This window comes from Scyliorhinus torazame, chromosome 8 (genome assembly GCF_047496885.1).
Source record: "Scyliorhinus torazame isolate Kashiwa2021f chromosome 8, sScyTor2.1, whole genome shotgun sequence".
Classification (NCBI taxonomy): domain Eukaryota; kingdom Metazoa; phylum Chordata; class Chondrichthyes; order Carcharhiniformes; family Scyliorhinidae; genus Scyliorhinus; species Scyliorhinus torazame.
The window spans coordinates 205,894,151-205,908,235 of NC_092714.1; the positions used below are offsets into that span (position 1 = coordinate 205,894,151).

A 14,085-nucleotide genomic window follows, 5' to 3' on the forward strand; every position below is an offset into this window, starting at 1 on the left:
CCCTCCCTCAGTCTCCAAACTGTGGTACACCCTCACCACCCCCCCCTCAGTCTCCAGACTGTGGGACACCCTCACTCCCCCTCCCTCAGTCTCCAAACTGTGGGACTCCTTCACTCCCCCCTCCCTCGGTCTCCAAACTGTGGGACTCCCTCACTCCCCCCTCCCTCAGTCTCCAAACTTTGGGACTCCCTCACTCCCCCCCTCCACAGTCTCCAAACTGTGGGACTCCCTCACTCCACCTCCCTCAGTCTCCAAACTGTGGGACTCCCTCACTCCCCCTCCCTCAGTCTCCAAACTGTGGGACTCGAGCGCTCCCCCCTCCCTCAGTCTCCAAACTGTGGGGCTCCCTCACTCCCCCCTCCCTCAGTCTCCAAACTGTGGGACTCCCTCACTCCCCCTCCCTCAATCTCCAAACTGTGGGACTCCCTCACTCCCCCCTCCCTCAGACTCCAAACTGTGGGACTCCCTCACTCCCCCCTCCCTCAGTCTCCAAACTGTGAGACTCCCTCACTCCCCCCTCCCTCAGTCTCCAAACTGTGTGACTCCCTCACTCCCCCCTCCTCAATCTCCAAACTGTGGGATTCCCTCACTCCCCCCTCCCTCAGACTCCAAACTGTGGGACTCCCTCACTCCCCCCTCCCTCAGTCTCTACTGTGGGACTCCCTCACTCCCCCCTCCATCAGTCTCTAAACTGTGGGAATCCCTTACTCCCCCCCTCCCTCAGTCTCCAAACTGTGGGACTCCCTCACTCCCCCCCCTGCCTCAGTCTCCAAACTGTGGGACTCCCTCGCTCCCCCCTCCCTCCGTCTCCAAACTGTGGGACTCCCTCACTCCCCCCTCCCTCAGTCTCCAAACTGTGGGAATCCCTCTCCCCCCCCCCCCCCGCCCCCTCAGTCTCCAAACTGTGGGACTCCCTCACTCCCCCCCCCTCCCTCAGTCTCCAAACTGTGGGACTCCCTCACTCCCCCCTCCCTCAGTCTCCAAACTGTGGGACTCCCTCACTCCTCCCTCCTTCAGTCTCCAAACTGTGGGACTCCCTCACTCCCCCCCTCCCTCAGTCTCCAAACTGTGGGACTCCCTCACTCCCCCCTCCACAGTCTCCAAACTGTGGGACTCCCTCACTCCGCCTCCCCCAGTCTCCAAACTGTGGGACTCCCTCACTCCCCGCTTCCTCAGTCTCCAAACTGTGGGACTCGAGCGCTCCCCCCTCCCTCAGTCTCCAAACTGTGGGGCTCCCTCACTCCCCCCTCCCTCAGTCTCCAAACTGTGGGACTCCCTCACTCCCCCCTCCCTCAATCTCCAAACTGTGGGACTCCCTCACTCCCCCCTCCCTCAATCTCCAAACTGTGGGATTCCCTCACTCCCCCCCTCCCTCAGCCTCCAAACTGTGGGACTCCCTCACTCCACCTCCCTCAGTCTCCAAACTGTGGGACTTCCTCACTCCCCCCCTCCCTCAGTCTCCAAACTGTGGGACTCCCTCACTCCTCCTCCTTCAGTCTCCAAACTGTGGGACTCCCTCACTCCCCCCTCCCTCAGTCTCCAAACTGTGGGATTCCCTCACTCCCCCTCCCTCAGTCTCCAAACTGTGGGACTCCTTCACTCCCCCCTCCCTTAGTCTCCAAACTGTGAGACTCCCTCACTCCCCCTCCCTCAGTCTCCAAACTGCGGGACTCCTTCACTCCCCCCTCCCTCAGTCTCCAAACTGTGGGACACCCTCACTCCCCCCCTCCCTCAGTCTCCAAACTGTGGGACTCCCTCACTCCCCCCCCCCCCCAGTCTCCAAACTGTGGGACTCCCCCCCCCCCCCCCCCCGCCCCCCTCAGTCTCCAGACTGTAGGGCTCCCTCACACCCCCTCCTCAGTCTCCAAACTGTGGGACTCCCTCACTCCCCCCTCCCTCAGTCTCCAAACTGTGAGACTCCCCCACTCCCCCCCCCCTCAGTCTCCAAACTGTGGGACTCCCTGACTCCCCCCTCCCTCAGTCTCCAAACTGTGGGACTCCTTCACTCCCCCCTCCCTCAGTCTCCAAACTGTGCAACTCCCTCACTCCCCCCTCCCTCAGCCTCCAAACTGTGGGACTCCCTCACTCCCCCTCCCTCAGTCTCCAAACTGTGGGACTCCCTCACTCCCCCTCCCTCAGTCTCCAAACTGTGGGACTCCCTCACTCCCCCCCCCCTCCCTCAGTCTCCAAACTGTGGGACTCACTCACTCCCCCCTCCTTCAGTCTCCAAACTGTGGGACTCCCTCACTCCCCCCCCCTCCCTCAGTCTCCAAACTGTGGGACTCCCTCACTCCTCCCTCCTTCAGTCTCCAAACTGTGGGACTCCTTCACTCCCCCCTCCCTCGGTCTCCAAACTGTGGGACTCCCTCACTCCCCCCCTCCCTCAGTCTCCAAACTGTGGGACTCCCTCACTCCCACCCCCCTCAGTCTCCAGACTGTGGGACACCCTCACTCCCCCTCCCTCAGTCTCCAAACTTTGGGACTCCCTCACTCCCCCCCTCCCTCAGTCTCCAAACTGTGGGACTCCCTCACTCCCCCCCTCCACAGTCTCCAAACTGTGGGACTCCCTCACTCTGCCTCCCCCAGTCTCCAAACTGTGGGACTCCCTCACTCCCCCCTCCCTCAGTCTCCAAACTGTGGGACTCGAGCGCTCCCCCCTCCCTCAGTCTCCAAACTGTGGGGCTCCCTCACTCCCCCCACCCTCAGTCTCCAAACTGTGGGACTCCCTCACTCCCCCCACCCTCAATCTCCAAACTGTGGGACTCCCTCACTGCCCCCTCCCTCAATCTCCAAACTGTGGGATTCCCTCACTCCCCCCTCCCTCAGACTCCAAACTGTGGGACTCCCTCACTCCCCCCTCCCTCAGACTCCAAACTGTGAGACTCCCTCACTCCCCCCTCCCTCAGTCTTCAAACTGTGGGACTCCCTCACTCCCCCCTCCCTCAGTCTCCAAACTGTGGGACTCCGTCACTCCCCCCTCCCTCAGTCTCCAAACTGTGGGACTCCCTCACTCCCCCCCTCCCTCAGTCTCCAAACAGTGGGACTCCCTCACTCCCCCCTCCCTCAGCCTCCAAACTGTGGGACTCCCTCACTCCCCCCTCCCTCAGTCTCCAAACTGTGGGACTCCCTCACTCCACCCTCCCGCAGTCTCTAAACTGTGGGACTCCCTCACTCCCCCCCTCCCTCAGTCTACAAACTGTGGTATTCCCTCACTCCCCCCTCCCTCAGTCTCCAAACTGTGGGACTCCCTCACTCCCCCCTCCCTCAGTCTCCAAACTGTGGGACTCCCTCACTCCCCCCTCCCTCAGCCTCCAAACTGTGGGACTCCCTCACTCCCCCCTCCCTCAGTCTCCAAACTGTGGGACTCCCTCACTCCCCCCTCCCTCAGTCTCCAAACTGTGAGACTTCCTCACTCCCCCCTCCCGCAGTCTCCAAACTGTGGGACTCCCTCATTCCCCCTCCCTCAGCCTCCAAACTGCGGGACTCCCTCGCTCGCCCCTCCCTCAGTCTCCAAACTGTGGGACTCCCTCACTCCCCATCCCTCAGTCTCCAAACTGTGGGACTCCCTCACTCCCCCCCTCCCTCAGACTCCAAACTGTGTGACTCCCTCACTCCCCCCTCCCTCAGTCTCCAAACTGTGGGACTCCTTCACTCCCCCCTCCCTCAGTCTCCAAACTGTGGGACTCCCTCACTCCCCCCTCCCTCAGCCTCCAAACTGTGGTATTCCCTCACTCCCCCCTCCCTCAGTCTCCAATCTGTGGGACTCCCTCACTCCCCCCTCCCTCAGACTCCAATCTGTGGGACACCCTCACTCCCCCCTCCCTCAATCTCCAAACTGTGGGACTCCCTCACTCCCCCCTCCCTCAGACTCCAAACTGTTGGACTCCCTCACTCCCCCCTCCCTCAGTCTCCAAACTGTGGGACTCCCTCACTCCCCCCTCCCTCAGTCTTCAAACTGTGGGACTCCCTCACTCCCCATCCCTCAGTCTCCAAACTGTGGGACTCCCTCACTCCCCCCTCCCTCAGTCTTCAAACTGTGGGACTCCCTCACTCCCCCCTCCCTCAGACTCCAAACTGTTGGACTCCCTCACTCCCCCCTCCCTCAGTCTCCAAACTGTGGGACTCCCTCACTCCCCCCTCCCTCAGTCTTCAAACTGTGGGACTCCCTCACTCCCCCCTCCCTCAGTCTCCAAACTGTGGGACTCCCTCTCTCCCCCCTCCCTCAGTCTCCAAACTGTGGGACTCCCTCACTCCCCCTCCCTCAGTCTCCAAACTGTGGGACTCCCTCACTCCCCCTCCCTCAGTCTCCAAACTGTGGGACTCCCTCACTCTCCCCTCCCTCAGTCTCCAAACTGTGAGACTCCCTCCCTCCCCCCCCCTCAGTCTCCAAACTGTGCAACTCCCTCACTCCCCCCTCCCTCAGCCTCCAAACTGTGGGACTCCCTCACTCCCCCTCCCTCAGTCTCCAAACTGTGGGACTCCCTCACTCCCCCCCCCTCCCTCAGTCTCCAAACTGTGGGACACCCTCACTCCCCCCTCCCTCAGTCTCCAAACTGTGGGATTCCCTCACTCCCCCTCCCTCAGTCTCCAAACTGTGGGACTCCTTCACTCCCCCCTCCCTCGGTCTCCAAACTGTGGGACTCCCTCACTCCCCCCCTCCCTCAGTCTCCAAACTGTGGGACTCCCTCACTCCCCCCCTCCCTCAGTCTCCAAACTGTGGTACACCCTCACCACCCCCCCCTCAGTCTCCAGACTGTGGGACACCCTCACTCCCCCTCCCTCAGTCTCCAAACTGTGGGACTCCTTCACTCCCCCCTCCCTCGGTCTCCAAACTGTGGGACTCCCTCACTCCCCCCTCCCTCAGTCTCCAAACTTTGGGACTCCCTCACTCCCCCCCTCCACAGTCTCCAAACTGTGGGACTACCTCACTCCACCTCCCTCAGTCTCCAAACTGTGGGACTCCCTCACTCCCCCCTCCCTCAGTCTCCAAACTGTGGGACTCGAGCGCTCCCCCCTCCTTCAGTCTCCAAACTGTGGGACTCGAGCGCTCCCCCCTCCCTCAGTCTCCAAACTGTGAGACTCCCTCACTCCCCCCTCCCTCAGTCTCCAAACTGTGGGACTCCCTCACTCCCCCCTCCCTCAATCTCCAAACTGTGGGACTCCCTCACTCCCCCCTCCCTCAGACTCCAAACTGTGGGACTCCCTCACTCCCCCCTCCCTCAGTCTCCAAACTGTGTGACTCCCTCACTCCCCCCTCCCTCAATCTCCAAACTGTGGGATTCCCTCACTCCCCCCTCCCGCAGACTCCAAACTGTGGGACTCCCTCACTCCCCCCTCCCTCAGTCTCTAAACTGTGGGACTCCCTCACTCCCCCCCTCCATCAGTCTCTAAACTGTGGGAATCCCTTACTCCCCCCCTCCCTCAGTCTCCAAACTGTGGGACTCCCTCACTCCCCCCCCCTCCCTCAGTCTCCAAACTGTGGGACTCCCTCGCTCCCCCCTCCCTCCGTCTCCAAACTGTGGGACTCCCTCACTCCCCCCTCCCTCAGTCTCCAAACTGTGGGACTCCCTCTCCCCCCCCCCCCCGCCCCCCTCAGTCTCCAAACTGTGGGACTCCCTCACTCCCCCCCCTCCCTCAGTCTCCAAACTGTGGGACTCCCTCACTCCTCCCTCCTTCAGTCTCCAAACTGTGGGACTCCCTCACTCCCCCCCCCCCTCAGTCTCCAAACTGTGGGACTCCCTCACTCCCCCCTCCACAGTCTCCAAACTGTGGGACTCCCTCACTCCGCCTCCCCCAGTCTCCAAACTGTGGGACTCCCTCACTCCCCGCTTCCTCAGTCTCCAAACTGTGGGACTCGAGCGCTCCCCCCTCCCTCAGTCTCCAAACTGTGGGGCTCCCTCACTCCCCCCTCCCTCAGTCTCCAAACTGTGGGACTCCCTCACTCCCCCCTCCCTCAATCTCCAAACTGTGGGACTCCCTCACTCCCCCCTCCCTCAATCTCCAAACTGTGGGATTCCCTCACTCCCCCCTCCCTCAGCCTCCAAACTGTGGGACTCCCTCACTCCACCTCCCTCAGTCTCCAAACTGTGGGACTCCCTCACTCCCCCCCTCCCTCAGTCTCCAAACTGTGGGACTCCCTCACACCTCCCTCCTTCAGTCTCCAAACTGTGGGACTCCCTCACTCCCCCCTCCCTCAGTCTCCAAACTGTGGGATTCCCTCACTCCCCCTCCCTCAGTCTCCAAACTGTGGGACTCCTTCACTCCCCCCTCCCTCAGTCTCCAAACTGTGAGACTCCCTCACTCCCCCTCCCTCAGTCTCCAAACTGTGGGACTCCTTCACTCCCCCCTCCCTCAGTCTCCAAACTGTGGGACACCCTCACTCCCCCCTCCCTCAGTCTCCAAACTGTGGGACTCCCTCACTCCCCCCCCCCCAGTCTCCAAACTGTGGGACTCCCCCCCCCCCCCCCCCCCCGCCCCCCTCAGTCTCCAAAGTGTGGGGCTCCCTGACTCCCCCCTCCCTCAGTCTCCAAACTGTGGGACTCCTTCACTCCCCCCTCCCTCAGTCTCCAAACTGTGCAACTCCCTCACTCCCCCCTCCCTCAGCCTCCAAACTGTGGGACTCCCTCACTCCCCCTCCCTCAGTCTCCAAACTGTGGGACTCCCTCACTCCCCCACCTCCCTCAGTCTCCAAACTGTGGGACTCCCTCACTCCTCCCTCCTTCAGTCTCCAAACTGTGGGACTCCCTCACTCCCCCTCCCTCAGTCTCCAAACTGTGGGACTCCCTCACTCCCCCCCCCCCTCCCTCAGTCTCCAAACTGTGGGACTCACTCACTCCCCCCTCCTTCAGTCTCCAAACTGTGGGACTCCCTCACTCCCCCCCCTCCCTCAGTCTCCAAACTGTGGGACTCCCTCACTCCTCCCTCCTTCAGTCTCCAAACTGTGGGACTCCTTCACTCCCCCCTCCCTCGGTCTCCAAACTGTGGGACTCCCTCACTCCCCCCCTCCCTCAGTCTCCAAACTGTGGGACTCCCTCACTCCCCCCCCCCCTCAGTCTCCAGACTGTGGGACACCCTCACTCCCCCTCCCTCAGTCTCCAAACTGTGGGACTCCCTCACTCCCCCCTTCCTCAGTCTCCAAACTGTGGGACTCCCTCAATCCCCCCTCCCTCAGTCTCCAAACTGTGGGCCTCCCTCACTCCTCTCCCACTGTCTCCAAACTGTGTGACTCCCTCACTCCCCCCTCCCTCAGTCTCCAAACTGAGGGACTCCCTCACTCCCCCCTCCCTCAGTCTCCAAACTTTGGGACTCCCTCACTCCCCCCCTCCCTCAGTCTCCAAACTGTGGGACTCCCTCACTCCCCCCTCCACAGTCTCCAAACTGTGGGACTCCCTCACTCCGCCTCCCCCAGTCTCCAAACTGTGGGACTCCCTCACTCCCCCCTCCCTCAGTCTCCAAACTGTGGGACTCGAGCGCTCCCCCCTCCCTCAGTCTCCAAACTGTGGGGCTCCCTCACTCCCCCCTCCCTCAGTCTCCAAACTGTGGGACTCCCTCACTCCCCCCTCCCTCAATCTCCAAACTGTGGGACTCCCTCACTCCCCCCTCCCTCAATCTCCAAACTGTGGGATTCCCTCACTCCCCCCTCCCTCAGACTCCAAACTGTGGGACTCCCTCACTCCCCCCTCCCTCAGTCTCTAAACTGTGGGACTCCCTCACTCCCCCTCCCTCAGTCTCCAAACTGTGGGACTCCCTCATTCCCCCTCCCTCAGTCTCCAAACTGTGGGACTCCCTCACTCCCCCCTCCCTCAGTCTCCAAACTGTGAGTCTCCCTCACTCCCCCTCCCTCAGTCTCCAAACTGTGGGACTCCCTCACTCCCCCCCCCCTCCCAGTCTCCAAACTGTGGGACTCCCTCACTCCCCCCTCCCTCAGTCTCCAAACTGTGGGACTCCCTCACTCCCCCCTCCCTCAGTCTCCAAACTGTGGGACTCCCTCACTCCCCCCTCCCTCAGTCTCCAAACTGTGAGACTCCCTCACTCCCCCCCCCTCAGTCTCCAAACTGTGGGACTCCCTGACTCCCCCCTCCCTCAGTCTCCAAACTGTGGGACTCCTTCACTCCCCCCTCCCTCAGTCTCCAAACTGTGGGACTCCCTCACTCCCCCTCCCTCAGTCTCCAAACTGTGGGCCTCCCTCACTCCCCCCTCCCTCAGTCTCCAAACTGTGAGACTCCCTCACTCCCCCCCCCCCTCAGTCTCCAAACTGTGCGACTCCCTCACTCCCCCCTCCCTCAGCCTCCAAACTGTGGGACTCCCTCACTCCCCCTCCCTCAGTCTCCAAACTGTGGGACTCCCTTACTCCCCCTCCCTCAGTCTCCAAACTGTGGGACTCCCTCACTCCCCCCTCCCTCAGTCTCCAAACTGTGGGACTCCCTCACTCCCCCCTCCCTCAGTCTCCAAACTGTGGGACTCCCTCACTCCTCCCTCCTTCAGTCTCCAAACTGTGGGACTCCCTCACTCCCCCCTCCCTCAGTCTCCAAACTGTGGGATTCCCTCACTCCCCCTCCCTCAGTCTCCAAACTGTGGGAGTCCTTCACTCCCCCCTCCCTCGGTCTCCAAACTGTGGGACTCCCTCACTCCCCCCTCCCTCAGTCTCCAAACTGTGGGACTCCCTCACTCCCCCCCTCCCTCAGTCTCCAAACTGTGGTACACCCTCACCCCCCCCTCTCAGTCTCCAGACTGTGGGACACCCTCACTCCCCCTCCCTCAGTCTCCAAACTTTGGGACTCCCTCACTCCCCCCCTCCCTCAGTCTCCAAACTGTGGGACTCCCTCCCTCCCCCCTCCCTCAGTCTCCAAACTGTGGGACTCCCTCACTCCCCCCTCCACAGTCTCCAAACTGTGGGACTCCCTCACTCCGCCTCCCTCAGTCTCCAAACTGTGGGACTCCCTCACTCCCCCCTCCCTCAGTCTCCAAACTGTGGGACTCCCTCACTCCCCCCTCCCTCAATCTCCAAACTGTGAGACTCCCTCACTCCCCCCTCCCTCAATCTCCAAACTGTGGGACTCCCTCACTTCCCCTCCCTCAGTCGCCAAACTGTGGGACTCCCTCACTCCACCCTCCCTCACTCTCCAAACTGTGGGTCTCACTCACTCCCCCCTCCCTCAGTCTCCAAACTGTGGGACTCCCTCACTCCACCCTCCCTCACTCTCCAAACTGTGGGTCTCCCTCACTCCCCCCTCCCTCAGTCTCCAAACTGTGAGACTCCCTCACTCCACCCTCCCTCACTCTCCAAACTGTGGGACTCCCTCACTCCCCCCCTCCCTCAGTCTCCAAACTGTGGGACTCCCTCACTCCCCCCTCCCTCAGTCTCCAAACTGTGGGACTCCCTCACTCCCCCCCTCCCTCAGTCTCCAAACTGTGGGACTCCCTCACTTCCCCTCCCTCAGTCTCCAAACTGTGGGACTCCCTCACTCCACCCTCCCTCACTCTCCAAACTGTGGGTCTCCCTCACTCCCCCCTCCCTCAGTCTCCAAACTGTGGGACTCCCTCACTCCCCCCCTCCCTCAGTCTCCAAACTGTGGGACTCCCTCACTCCCCCCTCCCTCAGTCTCCAAACTGTGGGACTCCCTCACTCCCCCCCTCCCTCAGTCTCCAAACTGTGGGACTCCCTCACTCCCCCCCTCCCTCAGTCTCCAAACTGTGGGACTCCCTCGCTCCCCCCCTCCCTCCGTCTCCAAACTGTGGGACTCCCTTACTCCCCCCTCCCTCAGTCTCCAAACTGTGAGACTCCCTCACTCCCCCTCCCTCAGTCTCCAAACTGTGGGACTCCCTCACTCCCCCTCCCTCAGTCTCCAAACTGTGGGACTCCCTCACTCCCCCCCTCCCCCAGTCTCCAAACTGTGGGACTCCCTCTCTCCCCCCTCCCTCCGTCTCCAAACTGTGGGACTCCCTTACTCCCCCCTCCCTCAGTCTCCAAACTGTGAGACTCCCTCACTCCCCCTCCCTCAGTCTCCAAACTGTGGGACTCCCTCACTCCCCCTCCCTCAGTCTCCAAACTGTGGGACTCCCTCACTCCCCCCTCCCCCAGTCTCCAAACTGTGGGACTCCCTCTCTCCCCCCCCCCCCTCAGTCTCCAGACTGTGGGACACCCTCACACCCCCTCCTCCGTCTCCAAACTGTGGGACTCCCTCACTCCCCCTCCCACAGTCTCCAAACTGTGGGACTCCCTCACTCCCCCCTCCCTCAGTCTCCAAACTGTGGGACTCCCTCACTCCCCCCTTCCGCAGTCTCCAAACTGTGGGACTTCCTCACTCCCCCCCTCCCTCAGTTTCCAAACTGTGGGACTCCCTCACTCTCCCCCTCCCTCAGTCTCCAAACTGTGGGACTCCCTCACTCCCCCCCTCCCTCAGTCTCCAAACTGTGGGACTCCCTCACTCCCCCCCTCCCTCAGTGTCCAAACTGTGGGACTCCCTCGTTCCCCCCTCCCTCTGTCTCCAAACTGTGGGACTCCCTCACTCCCCCCTCCCTCAATCTCCAAACTGCGTGACTCCCTCACTCCCCCCTCCCTCCGTCTCCAAACTGTGGGACTCCCTCACTCCCCCCTCCCTCAGTCTCCAAACTGTGGGACTCCCTTGCTCCCCCCTCCCTCCGTCTCCAAACTTTGGGACTCCCTCACTCCCCCCTCCCTCAATCTCCAAACTGTGTGACTCCCTCAGTCCCCCCTCCCTCAATCGCCAAACTGTGGACTCCCTCACTCCATGTTATATTCTTGTCGGATGGCCTGACATATATTACTAGAACACTTGTAGCTAAAGCCATAAACAATTTATTAACATTAACTGTGGGTCAAATATAAACAAAACAACAGATGAATAACAGTATGAACATGCACAAGAAATCTCTCCCCCAGCTCGTAGTTTTTTTCCAATTGGCTGAATTTTTAGATTTTAAAAAATCAGTCATGCTGATTAAATTGGCTTTGGCACCAGTGTCTAACTTCAATCGGACCACTGTTCCCTTCAAGCGGTAGCAGCCATTTGTCCACATCAACCTCATTTATTTTAAATGGAGCAACAGGTGGAATTATTTGAAGTGCTGGAGAATTCTTTGATGTCTCCCAAAAAATATTCTTCTCTTTTATTACTCCAGCAAAGAATGATGTTTCATGCCTGGAGACTGTGTCTGCCACTGTGCTGACTGGTCTGGGGTTCAGCTCAGAGTAACAATTCTGAGCAAAGTGATTTTTTTTCCCTTTGTGTCTGGAATAAAAGTTGCCAAACGCTGGACACTGCCTTAATCTGTGCCTTTGAGAACACTTTTTACTCAGAAATCCTTCCTCCTGATCTTTAACCTGTGTGTTGGTGTGCGAGGAGGTGCAGGAACCTTCCCACCTCTTTGGAAAAAGGGCAGCAACTTTCCTCCCAGGAGACGCCGCCATGACTGGGAAACATTTCGGAATGCTGTGCTGCCAGCTCGTGAGCCCGACAAATCTTAACTTTGTTCTAAAGGCAGCTCCCATTCCCTCACCAACCGCTCCCTCAGCTTATTCTCATTCACACCAAACACAACCCGGTCCCCAATCACGTACCGCAGAAACATTACAGGTTTTAGCTTTTAACTTTAAATCAGTGATGGAATGATCCATAGACGTAAGAACATAAGAACTAGGAGCAGGAGTAGGCCATCTGGCCCCTCGAGCCTGCTCCACCATTCAATGAGATCACGGCTGATCTTTTGTGGATTCAGCTCCACTTTCCGGCCCGAACACCATAACCCTTAATCCCTTTATTCTTCAAAAAACTATCTATCTTTATCTTAAAAACATTTAATGAAGGAGCCTCAACTGCTTCACTGGGCAAGGAATTCCAGAGATTCACAACCCTTTGGGTGAAGAAGTTCCTCCTAAACTCAGTCCTAAATCTACTTCCCCTTATTTTGAGGCTATGCCCCCTAGTTCTGCTTTCCCCGACCAGTGGAAACAACCTGCCCGCATCTATCCTATCTATTCCCTTCATAATAATATATGTCTCAATAAGATCCCCCCGCATCCTTCTAAACTCCAATGAGTACAGTCGCAGTCTACTCAACCTCTCGTCATAATCTAATCCCCTCAACTCTGGGATCAACCTAGTGAATCTCCTCTGCACTCCCTCGAGTGCCAGTACGTCCTTTCTCAGGTAAGGAGACCAAAACTGAACACAATACTCCAGATGTAGCCTACCAACACCCTATACAATTGCAGCATAACCTCCCTAGTCTTGAACTCCATCCCTCTAGCAACGAAAGACAAAACTCGATTAGCCTTCTTAATCACCTGTTGCACCTGCACACCAACTTTTTGCGACTCGTGCACTAGCACACCCAGGTCTCTCTGCACAGCAGCATGTTTTAACATCTCACCGTTTAAATAATAATCCATTCTGCTGTTATTCCTCCCAAAATGGATAGCCTCACACTTGGCAACATTGAATTCCATCTGCCAGACCCTAGCCCATTCCCCTAACCTATCCAAATCCCTCTGCAGACTTCCGGTATCCTCTGCACTTTTTGCTTTAGACTCTTCTGTCTTCTGCAGACGTGACCTAAACACAAAGCGTTCACAAGTGTCATTCTTTCTGGGGTTACAATGTTCATCAGATCTTCGAATTACTTTGTTAAAATTGTTACTAACTTAATCGTTTGCAAATTTAAACGTAGTAAACACAGCAATTGCTTCGGGCTCTGCCACTGTAAGGAGCATCGCTACCTAAGGAGACCAAGGCAGGCCAGCAGCACGGTTCGATTCCCGTACCAGCCTCCCCGAACAGGCGCCGGAATGTGGCGACTAGGGGCTTTTCACAGTAACTTCATTTGAAGCCGACTTGTGACAATAAGCGATTTCCATTTCATTTCGTGAGGCAAATCTGATTGATCTCCTAAATTTACTGCAGTAAGAAACAGAATAACTTGTTGTTTAAACACACGCCAGTTGCCGTGACCAGGCAATTGGAGACATTCGTAGCTTCAGCGACTCCACGTGGTTCATTCTTGAAGTCTGCAAAATCTCAAAATCTCTGTGGACCGCGATGCAGGCTTCACTCGATGATGTTATCATTTTCTCACAGCGTTTAATACCATCCAAACCTGGTACCATGTAATGTCCTTGTAGGATGGCTGGTTTATATTACAAGAACACTTGTTGTTAAAGCTATAAATGATTTATTAACGTTGGCTGAGGTCAAATATATACAAAACAACAGATGAATAACAGTAAGACCATGCACAAGCAACCTCTCTCCCAGCTCTCGAGTGAGTCTGAGGTCAACTGACTCTAACATTCACTTATATACTAATGAGACTCCTAGTGGTCAGTCAGTGAATTACAACACAACCATGATATCATCACATCCCCTTCCTCAGGCTCCAAACTCTGGGACTCCCTCGATTCCCCACTCACTAAGACAAGAGGGAAGAGTGAGGATTCCTAATGGATTTGTGCTTCCTCTTCCCAGACCATTGTGGTCACTCGAAATGCCAAAGATAATCTTGTGTCGTACTTTCATTTCCATCTGATGGACAAAGAAATGCCGGAACCGGGAAACTGGCCGGAGTTCTTCGAGAAGTTCCTGCATGGACAAGGTGAGATTCTTCCGCACATCAACATTCCCCAAACTGAGCATCAAACATTCCCAGGACAGGTACAGAACGGGGTTAGATACAGAGTAAAGCTCCCTCTACACTGTCCCCATCAAACACTCCCAGGGCAGGTACAGCACGGGGTTAGATACAGAGTAAAGCTCCCTCTACACTGTCCCCATCAAACACTCCCAGGACAGGTACATCACGGGGTTAGATACAGAGTAAAGCTCACCTCGACACTGTCCCCATCAAACACTCCCAGGACAGGTACATCACGGGGTTAGATACAGAGTAAAGCTCCCTCTACACTGTCCCCATCAAACACTCCCAGGACAGGTACAGCATGGTGTTAGATACAGAGTAAAGCTCCCTCTACACTGTCCCCATCAAACTCTCCCAGGACAGGTACAGCACGGGGTTAGATACAGAGTAAAGCTCCCTCGACACTGTCCCCATCAAACACTCCCAGGACAG

The 14,085-nt window shown here is 58.0% G+C and overlaps 1 protein-coding gene across 3 annotated transcripts in view; it reads left to right on the forward strand.

The window, feature by feature from the left end:
- The window catches only part of LOC140428339 (sulfotransferase 1C2-like), a 70,388-nt gene that overhangs the window by 32,808 nt on the left and 23,495 nt on the right, over positions 1 to 14,085 (forward strand). For all 3 annotated transcript variants that reach the window (XM_072514700.1, XM_072514699.1, XM_072514698.1), the window contains one exon: positions 13,485 to 13,611. In XM_072514700.1, coding sequence (XP_072370801.1) covers positions 13,485 to 13,611 — 127 coding nt within the window. The remainder of the gene's footprint in view (positions 1 to 13,484; positions 13,612 to 14,085) is intronic.